We start from the raw sequence: 23,100 nt of genomic DNA, 5'->3' as shown, positions 1-23,100 counted from the left end.
TTGGCAGGGATTGGAACTCTCTTGGTTGGGTAGGATCGAAGCAGTAAACTTTTATCTCCTTCCTAAGTTGACATACCTATTTAGTAATCTCCCGCTGAGGGTGACATACCAGACGATACGCGGTCTCCAAAGGCAACTATCAAATTATATCTGGCAAGATAGGAGACCTAGAGTCTCACTGGAAATACTACAGAGAGACTGGAAAGAAGGGGGGATCCGTTTCCCAGATATACAGAAATTATATATGAACAATATGGTGGCACACCTAATTAAGTGTGACAACTACACAACGGCTAGACCAAACTGGTTAGACATTGAAAAATTAGATCTTGGCGGTTTGGAACCTTTATCACTCTGGTGGTGCGACAGTGAACTTTTAAAAAATATAAGTTCTAGCAACCCAATGAATAATACAATGATTTACATCGTAAAGCACTTGAAAAAGAAATATGGAACAAAACATATCATTAAACGCCCCACTAACAATCCTAAAATTCTATATAAAGGACATAAATATACAAGAATGGGAAAACGGTGGCGTAGAAAGAATAGCGGAACTTTTAAATAATAATAAAATGCTGCCATTCCCAACACTACAAGCCAAATACAATCTCCCAGCGAAGGAAATTTTTAATTATTTAAGAATAAAATCCTTCACTATGGGGAAGGATTTCTCGGAAAGCTCCCCAATGGACCAATTTGTAGCATCTCACTATAAAAAAAAAAAATCGCTTCTAGATATAACCAATTTGCAAGAAGCCAAAGACAAATAGACAAAGCGCCAGCAATGCATAAATGGGAGCAAGAACTTGATTTTTCATCCTCAGTGGAGGATTGGCTGTTGGGCCTACAAGCAGTAAAAAGATACATACACGGGGTGAATATACAGGAAGTGTACTTTAAATTAGTATACCGTTGGTACCTGGTCCCTACCCGTCTTCACAGATTTCAACCCACACTCCTACCAGATTGTTGGAGATGCGGTAGGGAGCTGGGTACATTCTCCCACATCTGGTGGGACTGTGAGGAGCTGAAACCAATGAAATCATTTGTAGTGGAACTGGCAGACTCTATGTTTGACGTTCGGACTGAGATTACCCCTCAAATGTTCCTGTTCCACTTAGACCTTCCAAAAAGCAATACAAAAGTAAAAATCCTTTGGATTCACATTTGTATGGCAATAAAAATAGTTATGGCCAGAAACTGGAGACAAATGGGCGGGTTACAATGGCAGGAGATATGTATACAAATGGAATACCAACGCAACATGGAAGCTGGGATAGCCAAGATATCTAGAGAAAAATATAATGAGGTCTGGACCCCTTGGGTTAGATTTATCAACCGCAATATAACCCCCCCCCCCCCCCCCCCACAGAGATAGCTATCCGTAGATGAGAGAATGGGCAGGAAGTATGGTTAAGGTTTAGGAGATATGTATGACAAGTATGTCTGTATGAATGCAAGGATGTAAGATGTAAGACACAGCAGAATACTGTCCAATGAAGATGCTTACCAATGCAAGGTCTGACTGGTACTTATAATTACTATTTATTGATTTGTCACTGGAAAATAATCTCTGGTACCATGTTTAAAAACTACACAGTTGCAAGCTGTGTCTTCACTCGAATGAATTTGTTTTATAAAAAAAAAAACGAAAATAAAGATTTATATATATAAAAAAAAAAAATGACCGAATAATCTAAATTTTAAGACAGGAGGCGAATATTTGATTTACTTTCTTTACTCAAACCTCCCAGCAGCAAAGAAATGGTTAACAAAATAGGTAAAAATCAACCAATTACAGTACAGATATCTATAACAAAGGGTAGTAAAGCTCCTCCCACTTCCTCGTTTGTGATGCAGCCGCGCAAGTAGTAATCAACCATGTAAACGTGATGAAAGATCAACCAGATAAAACCAGTGTCCTCAACCGTGTAAACAGGGATGTAGTCGTGGAATGCGAATGAGGTCTTTGAAGCAGTAGGTAATGTTTTCACACTAGGAGAAACTTGTGAAAGTATGGCATAAAATGTTGCATACAAATAATATGACTGAAATAGGTAATTAAGCAAGTATGCAGGTATAAACGCTGAAGTCAGTCATCAAGCAGTATTGTACATATCTTAGGAGTCTGTATGCATAACTGAATAACAAATAGTCCAGAAAAAAAAAAAAAGGGGGGAGGGAACAGAAATGTGGTGGGAAAATATTCACCTCCTGTCTTTAATAAAATTTAGATTATTCGGTCATTAGCAGTGGAATAATCCCTAATATTATGGAAAGACAGGAGGCATCATATTTGCTATTTTAACGCCTAGAAAGAAGAGGGGGAAACAAAAGGCATGAAAAGCTGGACGGAAATAAAATGTACGAAATGTAGATTCTCTGGCCAGTCGGCTGAGGTTAAAATGTCGGAGAGGGATCCTCCTGCCAGAGTAGAGGAGGCAGCAGCACCACAAGCTGAATGAGCTCCACAAGAGGCATTGATACCAGCAAAGTTGAGAAGCCATCTAATCCAGCGATAGATTGTAGGACAGGAAACCTGTCGTAGTAAACTAAGAGAGGACCCGAAGGATCCCGTAGAGGTGTGGTAAGAGATATATTGCTGTAGGCTAAGTGCCACACAGAGAGAGGACCTATCTGGGAAATAGGGGTAAAAAAACCCAAAAATGAGGATGACAGTGTTTGGTTCTCTATTTCTCGCAGAACTAAAACACCTTCAGGAGAAAACACAATAGCGTGAAAGTCAAAGGACCTGACGTCATAAACTCTACAGAAGGAAACTAAACATAGGAGCAAGGCCAGTTTAGCAGAAATTTGTCTCAAAGGAGATGTCGGTATTAGAGGGACAAGCTCCCACAAAATAAAAAATAAGCGAGATACCCCAGAATTGAGGATTATCGAGGTACAGGTGGTCTGGCCAGTCTGATGCCACGTAATAATCTGTAGACTTATGGGTGTCTACCCACGGCAGAGTCATCAATATGTGTGTGTGCCGCCGAGGTTAATAGTTAATAGTTCTGTAGGACTTTTTCTTTGTCAAAGAGTGAGGACAGAAAATTCATATTGAAATCTATAGGTGCTGAAAAGGGATCAATATCCCTTTCCACACACCAGCTAATCCAGATCTGCCAGACAGAGAGGTAGGAGCAGCGAGTTCCGGGAGCCCATGAGTCCCATAATAATCCTTTAGCAGTAGTCGAAAGTCCTGACATACTCCAAGTTCCCCTGAAACGGTCCAAGCCACCAATTGGAGATGATTTTGAATGACCAACGGATGGAATTCGCCTGTTGGGCTTCGGAGGAGGTCTGGAGACCGAGGCAGGAGCAGGGGGATAATCCACTGACAATTCCAAGAGTTTGGGGTACCAGTACTGTGCTCTCCACAGAGGAGAAATTAGTAGGGTTGTCACACCAAGAACTCTGAGCTTCTGCAGGGTCCTAGGAATGAGAGAAAAGGGGGAAATAGGGCATACACCCCCCCCCCCCCCCCGTTGAGGCCATATTTGGCAAAAAGCGTTGACCGCTTGACATGCTGGGTCCGGAAGCCAGCTGTAAAACTCCTCGGTCCGCCAATTCAAATCGTGAAGCAAAGAGGTCCAAGTGTAGAGGACCAGGAACCTGCTGCAGAAGTTGGAATACCTCCGGGTCCAACTGCCAATCGCTGGCACCCCTCCAGTGGCGGGAGAACCAGTCTGCCACTAGGTTGTCCGGGCCTGTGAGATATTCTGCACAAAGGGAAAAGTTCCTGGTCAAACAAAATTGGTAGAGAGTTATTTTGCCAAAACCGAAAGAAGTTTGGAGCAGGAACCTCCTAATCGATTTACGTAGTGGACACATTATCCATCTGTGGAATCAGGGAGCAGGTGTAGGCATCCTTTGCAAAACTGCATACAGCGAAGGAGCCTGCCATCAATTTGAGGCTGTAGAATAATTCTGCTCTGATGGAGTGCAAAACCCTCCGGTGGATATGTTGAAGCATGTCGCTGCCCAATCTGTGAGACTGGCATCTGATTCCAGGATAAAGTCCGGTTGCGAGCCGAAAATAGCTCTCATTCCAAGCCTCTATGTTGTGGAGTCACCAATCCAATTAGATTCTGACGTCTTTGGTCAGGGAGATCAGTTGATCGTACGATGTAAACATTTCCGGAGGTAGAAAGTTTTGAGGCGTTGCATCGCCCTATAGTGTAGTGGTCCTGTGAAGATGGCTCAAATTGAGGCTGACCGTAGACCTATGACTCTTGCCAAGTCGCAGAGGTGGATGCGAGGAGAACCTAGGAGTCTCTGAATGTCCTTCTTTAAGTGTTTTTATTTTGGAGAGCAGGAGTTGGAAACCACAGTCTATCTGAAAACCCAGGAATTGTATGGTCTGCGATGGAAGGAGAGAAGACTTCTCGAAATTTAATATGAATCCTAGATTCTGTAGGAGTGCGGAGGCCATAATGAGGATGTCGTCCAGATAGATAATGGACCTGACACCCTGAGATCGTAGGAGGGCTATAAATCGGTTTCATGAGTTTTGTGAAACACCATGGGACGGATCAGAGCTTGAATGGGAGGCAAGTGAATTGCCAAAGTTCGTGATGCCAGAAGAATTGAAGGTAACCTCGATGAGAGTCGGCAATTGGAATCGTGAGGTAGGCATCCTTGAGATTGAAGCGGGAGAACCAGTCTCCCTCACAGAGTAGGTCGTGTCGAAGGTGTATCCCTTCCATCTTGACATGTTGATAAACAGAGGAGTTTAAAACTCGTAATTTGATTGATAACCAGCCGAAATTCTCAGGTATTTTTCTTGACCAAGAATATACTGCTGATAAAAGTTGGGGAACCCGTAGAGGGTTTGATGGCTCTTTTGACTCTGAGTTTGCAGAGTTTGGAATGTAGAGTCGCCTCTTCGGCTTAACTCATTCGTAGAGGCAAAGGTGGTCTTTCTTGATATGGGTCGGACATGAAATCTATGTTTAAACCTGATATCGTTTGAAGGATCCAGGGATCTATAGTTAGTAGAGACCATTGAGTGAAAAAATGGATTAGGTAGCCTGCAAAAGGTACATGAAAATAGGGAAGGTGAATTACCTGAAGCAGTGTGTCAGCAGAGAGAAGCAGATCCGCGTCCTCTGATGGAACCTGTGCTAGGGAAGAGTTGTCTGTGATTTGGTCTGTATTGACCTGAATTCCACTGTTCAATGGGGCTCAGCATGAAGCCAGTGAAGGCTTGTCTTCCGGTTGCTCGGCCTCTATGGCGACCGGTTCTCTCCCATAAAAAAGCTGTGAACGGAAAACTCTACGGAGGGAAGATTGGGCATTATTGAGTGAATTAAAAATGAAAACGTGTTTATTCAGTTTCCTAATTATCTATTCACCAAATAAAAAGCCATTAGCCTCTGGATCCAGTTCTCTTGAACCTAATTCAGCCAGCTTACCATCTATCTTATATAGACCGGCTTTATGCCATTCTGTAGATAAGGCCACATTGGCATTGCCTAGAAGGCAGAGTGCATAAGCGGATCAAAAGAATTATCGGAAAGGGCTTCTTCCGCTAGAATAAAAAAGTAATATGTGGTCCCGCAATGTCAAGCAGTTTGTCTTGAACAGCTTTTAAGCCCTGTTCTATGCCCTTGCGAGGGTCTTTGCCAGATTTGGTGAGAAATGTGACCAGGATAGGTTCAAACTCAAACTGGTGTAAGAGCAACTTTATCAGGGATAATTGGTTGCGGGCATTCGGCTCGGGGGGTTATTCCTGACCTCTTTATTAAAGGACCACTCTAGGCACCCAGACCACTTCAGCTTAATGAAGTGGTATGGGTGCCAGGTCCAGCTAGGGTTAACTAATTTTTTTATAAACATAGCAGTTTCAGAGAAACTGCTATGTTTATCAATTAGTTAAGCCTTCCCCTTTTTCCTCTAGTGGCTGTCTCACTGACAGCCGCTAGAGGCGCTTGCGTGATTCTCACTGTGAAAATCACAGTGAGAGCACGCAAGCGTCCATAGGAAAGCATTATGAATGCTTTCCTATGCGACCGGCTGAATGCGCGCGCAGCTCTTGCCGCGCGTGCGCATTCAGCCGACGGGGAGGAACGGAGGCGGAGAGGAGGAGGAGAGCTCCCCGCCGAGCGCTGGAAAAAGGTAAGTTTTAACCCTTTTCCCCTTTCCAGAGCCGGGCGGGAGGGGGTCCCTGAGGGTGGGGGCACCCTCAGGGCACTCTAGTGCCAGGAAAACGAGTATGCTTTCCTGGCACTAGAGTGGTCCTTTAAGAGGTTTGCGGAGCCATAATCTACAGAAAAGGGCAATTTGCTCTGGTGGTGCCCATTCAGCTGAGCATGGGTGCTTGATCAACTTTGGGTCGAAAAATGGGTGGCTATGGGAGACCAGCAAGGTGTCAGATGACTGGTAGTGCTGTGATATAGTAGTAGGAGTGTGGGAAACAATAGTTTATTTAACAAATTGCGAAGGGTTATGAATTTGGTCATCAAAATTGGTGTAATCAGAATAGCCTGCTTGGTATTCATCCACGATTTGTAAGTCGTGGGAAGTGGATCCCTCTAAAGGGTAGAAATCATGGAATTGGTGTAAGGTGGTCTAACTCAATCTAGGGTTTTTTGCCAGCGCCTTGCCTTTACCGGCCGACCTGCTATTGCCCTTCCAGGTGTGTTTGCGGGGGGCCCCCTTCATGATCTGAAGGATCCTGAGAATCATTAGAGTCCGAAATGTGCTGTAAATCGGGTTTAGGCTTAAGGGTAGGTTGCTCCTATAGGGCAGCCAGGACCTTGGGAATTGTGTCTGCGATAGCATAATAAAAGCCAGGCCTTAAAGCTCAGCTGAAATAGAGAGATCAGCCATAAAAAACTGTAAATGTGTGGGGGGGAGGGGGGGGGGTTAAATTTAAGTTGTTTTTTTTCTAACTATATACACAACCTAATTGGGGTCACCAAGAAATTAGAGGTGGATTCAGGGTTCACCCGAACTGACGGTACATGGAATAGATTATATATATATATATATATATATATATATATATATATAAAATTCAAACCAAACAGACAAACTGAAGTAATCAGTTTAAAATAAAAACTGTCAGCAGTAAAATAGTGGGGGTCACCCACTGACAAAGTAATGGTATGCAAACAGTGGGGGTTATCCACAATATAAGTTGCAAGCTTAAAATAAGGCAGACAAAATAAAATTGGTTTGGGGACTATTTTAGAAAAAAATATAAATTATGAAAGGGAGAGCCAGTGTCTGAAAAAAATAAAATAAAGGATAATAAGTATTTGTGTCAATAGACACAACCATAAAAGGTTATTGATAATGAAAAAAAAAAACACCTTACCATTAATCTTTATTATAGGTCCTGTAGAAAACAACTTGTCCAGTCAGAAGTTGAAAAACTCTTGAGGAAAAAAGACAGGTGTGACAAACTCCCCTTTCCCAGTGAGTTTGCCACGAGTTCCTGGAGGAGCCTGATTGCCAACCCTCTGCCTACAGACCCTGTGAAATATAATGTAAAAGTCTCTGTTCGTGCAATTGGGATTAAATGGTTAGGTTACCGAACAAACGCATGAACCAGAGACCACCCTGGAGCTTGTTAACACTGCAGTGTTTCTCACGGTAGTGTTCTAATTGTTCATCTGGATGGCCGCAATTCCAATGGACAACCACAAGGTGGCAGCCATGGTGTTTGGGCATGAATCTCGTGGAACTAAAAATCGGACACAGAAACTCCTGAACACCGCTAGACTTCCATCATCGCCTGCGTTCCGTTCTATACAATTTTGAAGGGCACTGTTCAGTGAAATCATTCGTCTGGATGAGGGGGAACAAGCTCCAGGGTGAGACTATTGCCTCTGTTCAGTAGTTTGTTAGTTTTCAAACTAACTAACTAGACCGACCGCAAGCCCTGATTCTCTGGAATTGTTTTGGGCATAGGACCATGCCTCCGGTCGGTCAAATAAATGACTTTCAGGAAATTCCTTAACTGATCTGGGTGATTCTTGGATATGTTGGTCACCCAAATCAAGGCTATCAGAGGATGTAACTTTTTGTGGGTGTTTTATGTATTTTATGGTACTTTTGGGGTGTTTTGAAAAAGTATGTTTTTTTCTGTGCGTGGAGATAATTGGATTAGAATTAGTACAGTTACTGATCCAATAATCTCCCAGGCAGAGGGGAGGGATTGTATGCGTGTATGTGGGAGTGTCATGTATTTAAACACCTTTGGCATTGGTCTGTGACTTTGTGCTGCGGTCCAGGCGGGAGTGTCCCTTGCATGGGGACATGCATATAAAGCCAGTTGTGGCTGCCATTAAACCATTCCAGCTTGCACTCCAAAACTGTGTGTTGTCCTGTTATTGGAGGGAAGGAAGATTTAACCCCTGTATCTGCTGTTCCAGCTTGCAGGGGATTCAACAGGGAAAGTCCTTGTAAGGACTAGAGCTCCCAGGACTGAGTGTCGTCCAGTGCCTGGGGGTGTCTAGAGCGAATTCCCCATTCGGCTCCAGGGCCCCAGTCAAGCCATGGCGACTGTGGGCAAAAGTGCTGCGGTTTGTCCCCTGTTCCAGCTAGGAAGCAGTCCTTGGCAGAGGTACCCAGTCAGGGTACAGGGAGCTCCGTTACAGTGGGAAAAAGCTGCGTGGAATAGAGAGCCGTTTAAAATGGCCACCTCAGAAAGGGAGGTGAATGGGCGGCAACAACGAGGAAAAAAAAAAATGGAGCGGGCAAGTCGCACTATGCGCGGTCCATCAGCTGATAAGCCCAGCAAGCACTGAAAGGCAAGCTGGGCTGCTCGTTCCCAAAAGGTGAGGGGAAAAAACGAGCAGAGGGGAAATAAAAGCCCTGGGAGAACCCTTAAAGTAAAAGGGTCTCTCAGGCTAGGTATAGCAAGGGGAAAAACAAAGTATAAAATGAAAAGCAGGACAAGAAGTAACATTAAGAGAAAAATATCTATGCAAGTATAGATAATATAAGAAATATATGCAAATAAATTAAGTATAACATACAAATAACAGGCAGTAAAATTAGAATTGACTCACCTGGGAGGCAAGCAGCAAAGAAAGAGGAAGTGGAGGAGCTTTACTACCCTTTGTTATAGATATCTGTACCGTGATTGGATAATTTGTACCTATTTTGTTAACCATATTTTTGCTGCTGGGAGGTTTGAGTAAAGCAAGTAAAGCAAATATGAAGCCTCCTGTCTTTCCATAAAATTACCTGCTAAGGTTAACTCCACCTCTAGTGGCTGTCTACCATACCATTAGGCTTCCCCCGCCTGCTGGCTCAGGGAGGAAAGAAAGAAGACCAGAGCCAGCTCTGAGGGACATCGGCGCTGGACCCAGGTAAGTGACAGAAGGGATTTGTAACCCCTTCTGCACCACAGGGGAGGGGGGGGGCGCTGGACAGAGGGGGAAGCTATAGTTTCTCTTTAAAGTTACAATAGCCAAACTGGAAAAATCCTCTAAGTGGCCTATGCTGTCAGTTTGGCTACTCTGATCCCAAATGACAGGTTGGCAGTGAACTGGATTTAAGTTTCAGCTTCCAAATTAATCAGCTTATAACTCAGCAAGAGTTGCTGTAATGGGAGGAAAACTTAAGAGATACACAGATACATTGGAAAGATGAGCCCTGATGTAAGGAACCCCCCTTTCCCTCTATAATAGACAGCCTTCTGTTACTTGAATAATATTCTGTTCCATTGTGTTCAAAGAAGCTTTCTGTACCAATAGATAATTCTAAAATTGAAAAATGGATATGAAAAAACACAAGTTATAAATAAAAGCTACTTTTTCCAGTTCTGCTTAGCATCAACATATACCGTACTATGAAAATCAATATTGATTATATAGTGGCCCATGTATACCATTTGTCCTAAGGTATTCAGGTTTTCTTTCGAATACCAGCTTGGAAATAGCCTTAGTCCTGGCCTCGAATTTTTCTTTTCTGGAAACCACAATTCCAGGTTTTAGAACCATTCTACTTTAGCTTGAGTATTTCTTAAAGGAAAACTACAGTGCCAGGAAAACAAACTTGTTTTCCTAGCCACTATATCTTCCCCCTCTGTCAAGGCTCCCTTCTGTCACTTACGTGGGTCCTGTGTCGATGTCCCTCGGCACTGGCTCGGCTCCGCCCCCGTTCTTCCCCTGCCAATGTCAGCCAGCGTGGGAAACTTAATGCGCATGCACAGCGAAGGCCGCGCTGCATTAGGATTTCCCCATAGGAAAGCATAATTTATTGCTTTCCTATGTGGATTCCGGTGACGCTGGAAGTCCTCATGCATAAGGTGAGGATGTCCAGAGTCATTTAGGCGACCAAAAGACTGCCACTAGAGGAGGAGTTAACCATAGCAGGTCATTATTGCAGTTTATAAAAATTATTATTTATTGCAGTTTATAAAAACTGCAATAATTACATGCTCAGGGTTAAGGCTGATGGGAAATTGCACCCAGACTACTTCAATGAGCTGAAGTGGTCTGGGTGCCTACAGTGTCCCTTGAAGGGCAGTGCTTGTTATATTGTCAGAGTATACACAATGCTCAGTTTTGGGTCCGCCGTTAATTTGTCACTTTGATACAACAAACCTCCGCAGTAGGAGCGTCAGCATTAGTGAGATCAGAACATAGATAAACCAGGTGAGAGGGCGACCCAGGTAAGTGACAAACCATTCCAAAATGTAATGATACTTATCCTTGGGTGAGAACCAAGGGACCCAATAACCCCAACAGTACTCTTTAGGATTTTTGGTCTTGGGGTTTTTGTCCCTTTGCAAGGTATTGAAATGGTTTAAGATTGTAATCAGCCTCTCAAGTTCTTTAGGAATAGGTTTACCAATGAGCCTTTGATATTTTTAGAGCCTGGTTCACTTTAAGGTTCAGATTAGTGAATGACCAGAAAGTGATAAAGATACAGATGTACACTGAATTTGTGGATCCCCATGAAAAACTGTATGCATGACTCTAACGATATAAGCTTTTATTAGGAGAACACTACACACACCATAACCACTACAGTACGCTGCAGTAATTATGATCCTGGAGTGCCCTAACAGTGTATTTAGTCAAATAACTTGTGTGGGGCCCGCTGGGCACTGTTTACTCCCTCTAGTGAGAGCTGGAAGTCCCAGCACAGGGTTTCTATTAGCTCTCCTATGCTAAACCTTGCCATGTAAGACCTGCGCGTCTGCAAAGTGACATCTGATTCCTTCAAGCTAAGCCCTACACCGCAGCTTGATACAGAGAGCTTACAGCTCTCATTGAAGAGGGGACCAGTACCTGGCGGATCCCTGGTAAGTTGTCAAACTGTTTGCAAATGGTTTGATTACTGTATTAGGTTTGATGCCATATTACATTACTGTACGCAAAAGGGATACAAATACACAATAAACACCTGCCTTTTCCGGCTGGCACGTAATTAGAAATGTGCACAGTCTTATAGGTGGAGGTGTACAGGTAACATTTAGCTTTAACTGTGCAGTGTGAGACATGAGAATAATGTGGACATGTATCAATTTGCATAATGCACATTGATACATGTGGATGTGGATATATCATGTAACTAGCACAGTGATACACGTGGGGTGAGTTAATGCTATATAACTATCATAGTGCACAGTGATACGGGGGGGTGAGTTAATACTATATAACTATCATAGTGCACAGTGATACGGGGGGGTGAATTAATGCTATATAACTATCATAGTGCACAGTGATACAGGGAGGGTGAGTTAATGCTATATAACTATCATAGTGCACAGTGATACGGGGGGGTGAGTTAATGCTATATAACTATCATAGTGCACAGTGATACGGGGGGGTGAGTTAATGCTATATAACTATCATAGTGCACAGTGATACAGGGGGGGTGAGTTAATACTATATAACTAACTATCACAGTGCACAGTGATACTGGGGGGTGAGTTAATGCTATATAACTATCATAGTGCACAGTGATACGGGGGGTGAGTTAATGCTATATAACTATCATAGTGCACAGTGATACGGGGGGGTGAGTTAATGCTATATAACTATCATAGTGCACAGTGATACACGTGGGGTGAGTTATTGCTATATAACTAACTATCATAGTGCACAGTGATACTGGGGGGTGAGTTAATGCTATATAACTATCATAGTGCACAGTGATACGGGGGGTGAGTTAATACTATATAACCATCATAGTGCACAGTCATACAGGGGGGTGAGTTAATGCTATATAACAATCAGGGTGCACAGTGATATGGGGTGAGTTAATGCTATATAACTATCATAGTGCACAGTGATACGGGGGTGAGTTAATGCTATATAACCATCATAGTGCACAGTGATACAGGGGGGGTGAGTTAATACTATACAACTATCATAGTACACAGTGATACGGGGGGGGGTGAGTTAATGCTATATAACTATCATAATGCACAGTGATGTGGGTGGGGGGGTGAGTTAATGCTATATAACTATCATAGTGCACAGTGATACGGGGGTGAGTTAATGCTATATAACTATCATAGTGCACAGTGATACGGGGGTGAGTTAATGCTATATAACTATCATAGTGCACAGTGATACAGGGGGGGTGAGTTAATACTATACAACTATCATAGTGCACAGTGATACAGGGGGGGTGAGTTAATGCTATATAACCATCATAGTGCACAGTGATACAGGGGGGGTGAGTTAATACTATACAACTATCATAGTGCACAGTGATACGGGGGGGGGGTGAGTTAATGCTATATAACTATCATAATGCACAGTGATACGGGGGGAGATTTAACTGAGTTAATGCTATATAACTATCAGTGCACAGTGATGGGGGTGAGTTAATGCTATATAACTATCATAGTGCACAGTGATACAGGGGGGGTGAGTTAATGCTATATAACTATCATAGTGCACAGTGATACGGGGGGGGGGGTGAGTTAATGCTATATAACTATCATAATGCACAGTGATGTGGGTGGGGGGGTGAGTTAATGCTATATAACTATCATAGTGCACAGTGATACGGGGGTGAGTTAATGCTATATAACTATCATAGTGCACAGTGATACGGGGGTGAGTTAATGCTATATAACCATCATAGTGCACAGTGATACAGGGGGGGTGAGTTAATACTATACAACTATCATAGTGCACAGTGATACGGGGGGGGGGGTGAGTTAATGCTATATAACTATCATAATGCACAGTGATACGGGGGGAGATTTAACTGAGTTAATGCTATATAACTATCAGTGCACAGTGATGGGGGGTGAGTTAATGCTATATAACTATCATAGTGCACAGTGATACGGGGGGTGAGTTAACTGAGTTAATGCTATATAACTATCATAGTGCACAGTGATACGGGGGTGAGTTAATGCTATATAACTATCGTAGTGCACAGTGATACAGGGGTGAGTTAATGCTATATAACTATCATAGTGCACAGTGATACAGGGGGGGTGAGTTAATGCTATATAACTATCATAGTGCACAGTGATACGGGGGTGAGTTAACTGAGTTAATGCTATATAACTATCATAGTGCACAGTGATACGGGGGGTGAGTTAATGCTATATAACTATCGTAGTGCACAGTGATACGGGGGGTGAGTTAATGCTATATAACTATCATAGTGCACAGTGATACGGGGGTGAGTTAATGCTATATAACTATAATAGTGCACAGTGATACAGGGGGGTGAGTTAATACTATATAGCCATCATAGTGCACAGTCATACAGGGGGGTGAGTTAATGCTATATAACTATCATAGTGCACAGTGATGGGGAGTGAGTTAATGCTATATAACTATCATAGTGCACAGTGATACGGGTGGGGGGGTGAGTTAATGCTATATAACTATCATAGTGCACAGTGATACGGGGGTGAGTTAATGCTATATAACTATCATAGTGCACAGTGATACGGGGGTGAGTTAATGCTATAGAACCATCATAGTGCACAGTGATACAGGGGGGGTGAGTTAATACTATATAACTATCATAGTGCACAGTGATACAGGGGGGTGAGTTAATGCTATATAACTATCATAGTGCACAGTGATACAGGGGGGTGAGTTAATGCTATATAACTATCATAGTGCACAGTGATACGGGTGGGGGGGTGAGTTAATGCTATATAACTATCATAATGCACAGTGATACGGGGGGGGGGGTGAGTTAATGCTATATAACTATCATAGTGCACAGTGATACAGGGGGGGTGAGTTAATACTATATAACTAACTATCATAGTGCACAGTGATACTGGGGGGTGAGTTAATGCTATATAACTATCGTAGTGCACAGTGATACGGGGGTGAGTTAATGCTATATAACTATCATAGTGCACAGTGATACGGGGGTGAGTTAATGCTATATAACTATAATAGTGCACAGTGATACAGGGGGGTGAGTTAATACTATATAGCCATCATAGTGCACAGTCATACAGGGGGGTGAGTTAATGCTATATAACTATCATAGTGCACAGTGATGGGGAGTGAGTTAATGCTATATAACTATCATAGTGCACAGTGATACGGGTGGGGGGGTGAGTTAATGCTATATAACTATCATAGTGCACAGTGATACGGGGGTGAGTTAATGCTATATAACTATCATAGTGCACAGTGATACGGGGGTGAGTTAATGCTATATAACCATCATAGTGCACAGTGATACAGGGGGGGTGAGTTAATACTATATAACTATCATAGTGCACAGTGATACAGGGGGGTGAGTTAATGCTATATAACTATCATAGTGCACAGTGATACGGGGGTGAGTTAATGCTATATAACTATCATAGTGCACAGTGATACGGGTGGGGGGGTGAGTTAATGCTATATAACTATCATAATGCACAGTGATACAGGGGGGGGGGTGAGTTAATGCTATATAACTATCATAGTGCACAGTGATACAGGGGGGGTGAGTTAATACTATATAACTAACTATCATAGTGCACAGTGATACGGGGGTGAGTTAATGCTATATAACTATCACAGTGCACAGTGATGCGGGGTGAGTTAACTAGTTAATGCTATATAACTATCATAGTGCACAGTGATGGGGAGTGAGTTAATGCTATATAACTATCATAGTGCACAGTGATACGGGTGGGGGGGTGAGTTAATGCTATATAACTATCACAGTGCACAGTGATACGGGGGTGAGTTAATGCTATATAACTATCATAGTGCACAGTGATACGGGGGGGGGTGAGTTAATGCTATATAACTATCATAATGCACAGTGATACGGGGGAGTGAGTTAATGCTATATAACTATCATAGTGCACAGTGATACGGGGGGGGTGAGTTAATGCTATATAACTATCATAATGCACAGTGATACGGGGGAGTGAGTTAATGCTATATAACTATCATAGTGCACAGTGATACGGGGGTGAGTTAATGCTATATAACTATCATAGTGCACAGTGATACGGGGGTGAGTTAATGCTATATAACTATCACAGTGCACAGTGATACGGGGGTGAGTTAATGCTATATAACTATCACAGTGCACAGTGATACAGGGGGGGTGAGTTAATGCTATATAACCATCATAGTGCACAGTGATACAGGGGGGTGAGTTAATGCTATATAACTATCATAGTGCACAGTGATACGGGGGTGAGTTAATGCTATATAACTATCATAGTGCACAGTGATACGGGTGGGGGGGTGAGTTAATGCTATATAACTATCATAATGCACAGTGATACAGGGGGGGGGTGAGTTAATGCTATATAACTATCATAGTGCACAGTGATACAGGGGGGGTGAGTTAATACTATATAACTAACTATCATAGTGCACAGTGATGGGGAGTGAGTTAATGCTATATAACTATCATAGTGCACAGTGATACGGGTGGGGGGGTGAGTTAATGCTATATAACTATCACAGTGTACAGTGATACGGGGGGGTGAGTTAATGCTATATAACTATCATAGTGCACAGTGATACGGGGGGGTGAGTTAATGCTATATAACTATCATAGTGCACAGTGATACAGGGGGGGTGAGTTAATGCTATATAACTATCATAGTGCATAGTGATACGGGGGTGAGTTAATGCTATATAACTATCATAGTGCACAGTGATACGGGGGTGAGTTAATGCTATATAACTATCACAGTGCACAGTGATGCGGGGTGAGTTAACTAGTTAATGCTATATAACTATCATAGTGCACAGTGATGGGGAGTGAGTTAATGCTATATAACTATCATAGTGCACAGTGATACGGGTGGGGGGGTGAGTTAATGCTATATAACTATCATAGTGCACAGTGATACGGGGGTGAGTTAATGCTATAACTATCATAGTGCACAGTGATACGGGGGTGAGTTAATGCTATATAACCATCATAGTGCACAGTGATACAGGGGGGGTGAGTTAATACTATATAACTATCATAGTGCACAGTGATACGGGTGGGGGGGTGAGTTAATGCTATATAACTATCATAGTGCACAGTGATACGGGGGTGAGTTAATGCTATATAACTATCATAGTGCACAGTGATACGGGGGTGAGTTAATGCTATATAACTATCATAGTGCACAGTGATACAGGGGGGTGAGTTAATACTATATAACTATCATAGTGCACAGTGATACAGGGGGGTGAGTTAATACTATATAACTATCATAGTGCACAGTGATACAGGGGGGGTGAGTTAATGCTATATAACTATCATAGTGCACAGTGATACAGGGGGGGTGAGTTAATATCGGTACTATATAACTATCATAGTGCACAGTGATACGGGGGGTGAGTTAATACTATATAACTATCATAGTGCACAGTGATACACGTGGGGTGAGTTGTAACACTGTGTACAATAGTGAGGATATAGTGAAGATGTGTATATAGAGTACATGCATGCTATGTACCTGCTGATAGATTGCACACACAGCCGCACGGTGAACATGACCAGAGGACAAACAGCTGAATAGGAGCTCAATGACAGCATTGGTTGAGGACACGTGACCGTGAAGCCATTGCAGCCATATTTTATATGGGCTAGTCTACCACTGTCTGATTGAAAGATACAAAATAAAATAAAACAGGGCTCTGTGAAAAAATGGTGGCACTCATTTAAGATTTTCTACAAACAGACTGCTTTCATCATGCTTTAAAATGACCTGATCGCCATGAGAGAAATAGCTAAGTCATGGGGGTTAATGTTAAGGACCAGTCTGTGAAGGAGATCATTGCCACATTTCGCCCTCAGTTAAGATGGCCGCTGAGGAGCAGTCCGGTTGGAAGGTGGACTGTAACTGTGGGCAACGTAGTGGGGTCAGGACTGGTGTGAATGTTCTCATTGTGAATCTGCTGGTAGCAGAGTGTGGATGGCTGGTTACTGCATGCCATTATCAGAGACAGGGGCTGCTGTGGGAGCCAGGGCAGGATGTTACCAAGCTTACCTGTTACTGGGAATTAGTTACCAGGCACCATGCCAGCTAGTTCCAGTACCAGCTGCCCAGTAATTAAATATATCACAAGGCAACTGGTCTACAGAGACACATTTTGTACAAACACTACATAAACTCCCATTTTATGTCCTTGTAATCTCCATCTGTAAAGAATAATGGTGTTAAAAAAAAAAAAAAAAAAAGGTGTTTTTAAATATTATTATTATTGACATTTATAGTAGAATTAGAATAATTTGGAAAATGAATGCTAAGAACCTACTCGTTTAGAGATTGACTATGAGAGCGTGTCAGTAAAACATGATATAAAATATACAACCCTGCTAATTGTCTGATAATTTAGGCATAAACATGTCAGGTGGGGTTTCCTAATACAGCATATGTTTCTTGATGCATCACTTTTTCATATTTGTGGGTAAGATAGAAAATATAGAACAGGAGGAAAATTCATTAATTAAGGCAGTTCATTTCAGATTCCTTCCTGTAGCACATGTATATTATATATGGTCTGCCATATCTGTTCTATATAACTTTCAAGGTAGCACATTTCATGGGTTCCCATCAGTCTGCTCTTTGAAATACACGGCAGCACTTCTCATGGGCTGCTTGTTTGCATGTAAAATTATAATGGATTTGGCATCGCTGATTGCAAGCCGTTGACAGCATCGATACCTGCCAATCTTCCCTGCCCACATTCCAGGACGGAAGTGTAAAAACACTGTAAAGGGTGCCACTAAATAGGGAGGCCAGGCAGACTGACTGCTTGCACCTTCAAGCAGTCCGAGCACAGAGCACTGGCATATTTAGAAATGCCAGACAGGTACCTGTAAGCTATGTTTGCTGGGACAGATCTCAAAAATAAGGGACTGTCATGGCAATTACGGGACCGTCAGCACCTATGCAACATCAATGGAAAACTGCCATTGTGGTGGAATCTCGGTAAAAATAAATTTAGTAGGCCGAGATTACCACGTGGCATGTGTACGTGCATATGCTGACGTATCGATCAGTTGGTTGCACGAGGCAAGATACGATCAGTAGTGTACGGAGCATGTGCAAGAATACAGGATATAGTATTCCCCTCCTCCATTGTGCTGGACAAGCCATGCGGTCAAACAGGAAGTTAATTCTTATTTGTGTTGATTGGTTAAGAGAATGTGCGGGTGGAGCTTAATATGGGAGGAGTTATATGCCTATATAAGGAGCCTGCACTATTGTCCGGGGCTCAGAACTTGTGGTATTTTGGTGACGCTAGTCCCTCTGAGTCCCGATCGGTGATCCAATAAAGAATCTCTTCCTTCCTGAAGAAACCTGTGTCCATCTCTCTGTGCTTGGCTTCCGTCAGTTTCTCCGGTATCATTTGGTGCATTGGCCGGGAAGCTCATCGTTCAACGGTAGCTGAGAGGCAGAGGCGTGAGACGGTCTATCTTTGCCCACGTTCTCTACGGCTGCACCCCTGAACTTCTGCGTGGACCTCCCTTCGTCTCGGCGCCACTGGTCTGTTGTCCAGGAGATCATCGGCCTCTACGTGAGAAGTGCTGGGGTGTCCCCGTCGATGAGTGTGAACTCAGGTTCAGGAACGAGGAGGTAAGACAACTGCTGTTTTAGACGGCAGGACCCACTAGGGGTATACCGATTGTGCGGTAGGCCCAAAGGGGTTTTGAATCTGTGTATCTGCCCCCTCTGTCGGAGGGAAGGAGCGAAGGCGCACCGCTCGATCGAACGCTCTTTAGTCAGACCGTTTGATTTGGTTAGTCAGGCGGGGCGCTCTGGTGTAAAATAAGCCCTAGCCGGACACCGGTGTCTTGTCTAGACTAGCGTTCTAGGGTGTATATTTTGTTCGCTAGATCGGAGGGACCGGGAGACTAAGCGGCGTCTGTGTAAATCCGGTTCGCTAGTTCTCATCCTATCTGGGCTAAGTGGGAAGGCGTGTAAATTTGGAACCCACTAGACTTTTGATAGTACGACTAAGAGGCGTCTGTGTAAATTCGGTCCTCTAGCTCGTTGTATAGTGCGACTAAGAGGCGTCTGTGTAAATTCGGTTCTCTAGCTCGCTATATATGTGGTGATTGGGCAGTGTGGCTAACCAAAACGTATGTAGATTGTTTTTAGGTAGTCCATTCAAGGTACTGGCCAATAGTTTAGTTGGGAATTGTAAATGTGTTAGCGATTGTTTAGTAAAGTGTATATCTTGTTAGATAGCGCGAGCTCAGCCGTCTAGCGAGAGTGTTAATAGTGTGTTGCTGTATTATAGTGCACGGTACCATAACCCTGTATATTTACTGACATTGTATAATAAGTACTAATCATTGTCGTCCATTGCATGTTTAACACCATAACCACTAATAATTGTATTGTGACCTTAACTTGTGCCTTGACCTATGCTAACCGTACTGTAACCGCTATTTGTAAAAGACGATGTTACTGGGGTGTGTTATAGACGGGTAATTCGTATATAGAGAATTATAGCGTGGGTGACTGTATAGTTACGCCAAAGGGCATAATATTGATTATATAGTGACTGGTGTAACAGCTGTGTGTGTACGGGAATTCCCTGAGTGTTTATTGTTATTGTGTACGTTTCACTTGGTAACCGTACCACGTGGTGCTGTTGCCAGAGGAAACGGGTGTGACTGTTGAATAGTACGCGTGTATAGTATTCGTTGTCGACGACGTTCCATTGTTAAGTATGGGTGCGTCGCAGTCAACGATTCCGGATCCCTTAGGTTGCATGGTAAAGAATTTTAAAAAGGGATTTAAAACTTGTGATTTTGGGGTTAAAATGTCTCCTGTGCGTTTAGTTACTTTGTGCACTAGGGAGTGGCCTACTTTGGTTGCGGCATGGCCGCCACGTGGCAGTTTGGATCCAACTCTGGTACAGCGCTTACACGTGGCTGTATCGGGTAGGCCTGAACTTTACGGCCAGTTTCCTTATATTGACTGTTGGAGACAGGCCGTAAATGACTCGCCAAAATGGCTCCAGACATGCCACGAGGAGCAGTGTCGCCTCATGGTAGCTAGGACTTGTTCGTCCACTAGGACTGGTGTTAGGCCCATTTTGGACACGCCCCCTGAGTCCGAGATCCCTTTGCCGCCCCCTTACTTTCCGTTAAGAGGAAGTGATGCAAACGCAGGAAGCCCTGCACCCCTCCCCTCATTACCCTTATCCACTTCCGCTTCCTCCTCCAGTACAGGATCCACCCCCCCTCGTACTAAATCTCCCCTTCCGGAACCAGAACCCACCCCCATTAGAAACGAATATCCTGATTTGGCGCCACTTCAGACTTCCGGTCAAGCTTCATCTAGCTCGGCTCGAAGTGTTTTATTTACGACCTTTTCCCAAAACCAACCTCCCACATCCCCATACCCTATCTCTCCCCGACCGGAACCCATGACTGACGCCTCTCTACGTAGCCCCATCCAAACCCGACAGTTGACTGGTGCCCAACAATTAAAGCACTATCAGATGCCTCTTCGCCTAAATCCCGGGTCAGCTTATATCGATGCCGCAGGTCAAATGGCACACGCTGACCCAGTCTTCGTATATGTTCCATTTACCACTACCGACCTTTTAAACTGGAAGACCCATAATTCCTCGTATACTGAGAAACCACAAGCCATGACTGATCTGTTCACCTCAATAGTACAGACGCATAATCCGACATGGGCTGATTGCCAGCAGTTACTAATGACTTTATTTAACAATGAGGAAAGGACAAGAATAAATCAAGCAGCCATTAAAGCATTAGAAGATAGAGCCCGTGCTTTGAACCAAGCTAATCCAGCAGCATGGGCCGCAACACATTATCCCAACACTGATCCCGATTGGAACGTAAATGGTGCTGATATGGTTCAACTCAGAGCCTATAGAGACGCTATAATTGCTGGCATGAAAGCCGGAGGAAAGAAAGCCATTAACATGTCGAAGACAGTTGAGGTGATTCAGAAAAGCGATGAAGCGCCCAGTGTCTTTTATGACCGATTATTGGAGGCGTACCGCTTGTACACCCCCTTTAATCCGGAAGACGCAGACAATTCCCGAATGGTTAACTCCGCCTTTGTCAGCCAAGCATACGGAGATATTAAGCGCAAGCTACAAAAGTTAGAAGGGTTTGCAGGTATGTCCATCACCCAACTAATGGAGGTAGCTAATAAGGTCTATATGAATAGGGATACAGAAAGCAAGAAAGAGGAAGAGCGCAAGATGCGTAAAAAGGCTGATATGCTAGCGGTAGCGATCGCAGGCGTAGATAGACGGGGCCCAGATAGAGGCGATAGTAAGTGGAATGAGGAACCTCTAAGTAGGAATCAGTGCGCTTACTGTAGGGAAGAAGGGCATTGGAGAAATGAGTGTCCGCGAAGAGAACAGTCTGAGAGAGACAGACCTAGGTCAGGTTACGGAAACTTTAGAGGCAGAGCGAGAGGTAGAGGAGGCCCCGGAGGGAGTAATGGTTATAGAGGGAGTAATGGGAACAGAGGAAGTGTTAGGAAAGACAGGTATATTCCAGCAGCGCAAAGGTCCCGCGATAGAGAAGGTAGGGACTTCGTAGGATTGGCTGACACGGTCATGGAGGACTATTGATACCGACCGGGCTCCATCCCCCTTGGTCGAGCGGAGCCTATGGTCGATGTATCAATAGGGGGAAAAAGGAGTGCGTTCATGATCGACACTGGTGCTGAACATTCAGTGGTGACTAATCTAGTTGCTCCTCCATCTGGAAGGACTATTACTGTGATAGGAGCAACTGGAAGAAGTGCTGAAAGACCGGTTCTTAAAAGTCGACTCTGTACATTGGGAGGCCACGTAGTAAAACACCAATTCCTTTATATGCCTGAATGTCCAGTCCAATTGCTGGGACGTGATATGCTATCAAAATTACAAGCGCAGATTACGTTCCTACCAAATGGAACAACATCTTTAAAGTTTAATGGACCTTCAGGTATTATGACTTTATCCGTACCAAAGGAAGAAGAGTGGCGACTTTATACAGTGTTGACTAGCCAAAACCCTAGGAGTGATGAGACATTGTTTAACATACCAGGAGTTTGGGCAGAGAACAACCCACCAGGACTGGCCCGCAATATTCCACCCATAAAAATTGAACTAAAACTTGGGGTTTATCCAGTAAGCCTACGACAATACCACATCCCACAGAAGGCTAAGAAGAACATTCAATCCTATCTGGATAAATTCATACGGTATGGTATCCTAAAATTCTGTACTTCCCCCTGGAACACCCCATTGCTGCCTGTTCAGAAGCCCGGTACAGATGAGTATCGACCTGTGCAGGACTTAAGAGCAGTCAATGATGCGGTTGTTAGCATACATCCAGTTGTACCCAATCCATATAACCTGCTTGCTTTAATTCCGGGCGGGGCTACTTACTTCACAGTCTTAGATCTCAAAGATGCCTTCTTTTGCCTCCGAATTGCCGCAGAAAGTCAATGTATTTTCGCTTTCCAATGGGAGAATGCTGTAACGGGCTCAAAACGCCAAATGACTTGGACAAGACTACCCCAAGGGTTTAAAAATTCACCTACCCTATTTGGTTCAGCCCTAAGTCAAGATCTATTGGATTTCGAGTCCATCCCAGGAGAGTGTGTATTGTTACAGTATGTAGATGACTTGTTGATAGCAGCAGTTACCAAAGAAAAATGTCAGCAAGCAACGCACGATCTAC

General features: G+C 43.6%; 1 protein-coding gene across 1 annotated transcript in view; it reads right to left on the bottom strand.

The window, feature by feature from the left end:
- NLN (neurolysin) overlaps window positions 1-16,945 on the bottom strand; it is an 84,283-nt gene extending 67,338 nt beyond the window's left edge. The window contains exon 1 of the mRNA XM_063454075.1: window positions 16,880-16,945. Within this exon, the coding sequence (XP_063310145.1) occupies window positions 16,880-16,917 (38 nt within the window). The 5' untranslated portion in view covers window positions 16,918-16,945. The remainder of the gene's footprint in view (window positions 1-16,879) is intronic.
- Between the last annotated feature and the right edge of the window lie 6,155 nt (window positions 16,946-23,100).

This window comes from Pelobates fuscus, chromosome 5, assembly GCF_036172605.1.
Source record: "Pelobates fuscus isolate aPelFus1 chromosome 5, aPelFus1.pri, whole genome shotgun sequence".
In the NCBI taxonomy this organism is placed as follows: Eukaryota; Metazoa; Chordata; class Amphibia; order Anura; family Pelobatidae; genus Pelobates; species Pelobates fuscus.
This window is presented reverse-complemented; position numbering and strand designations above follow the sequence as displayed.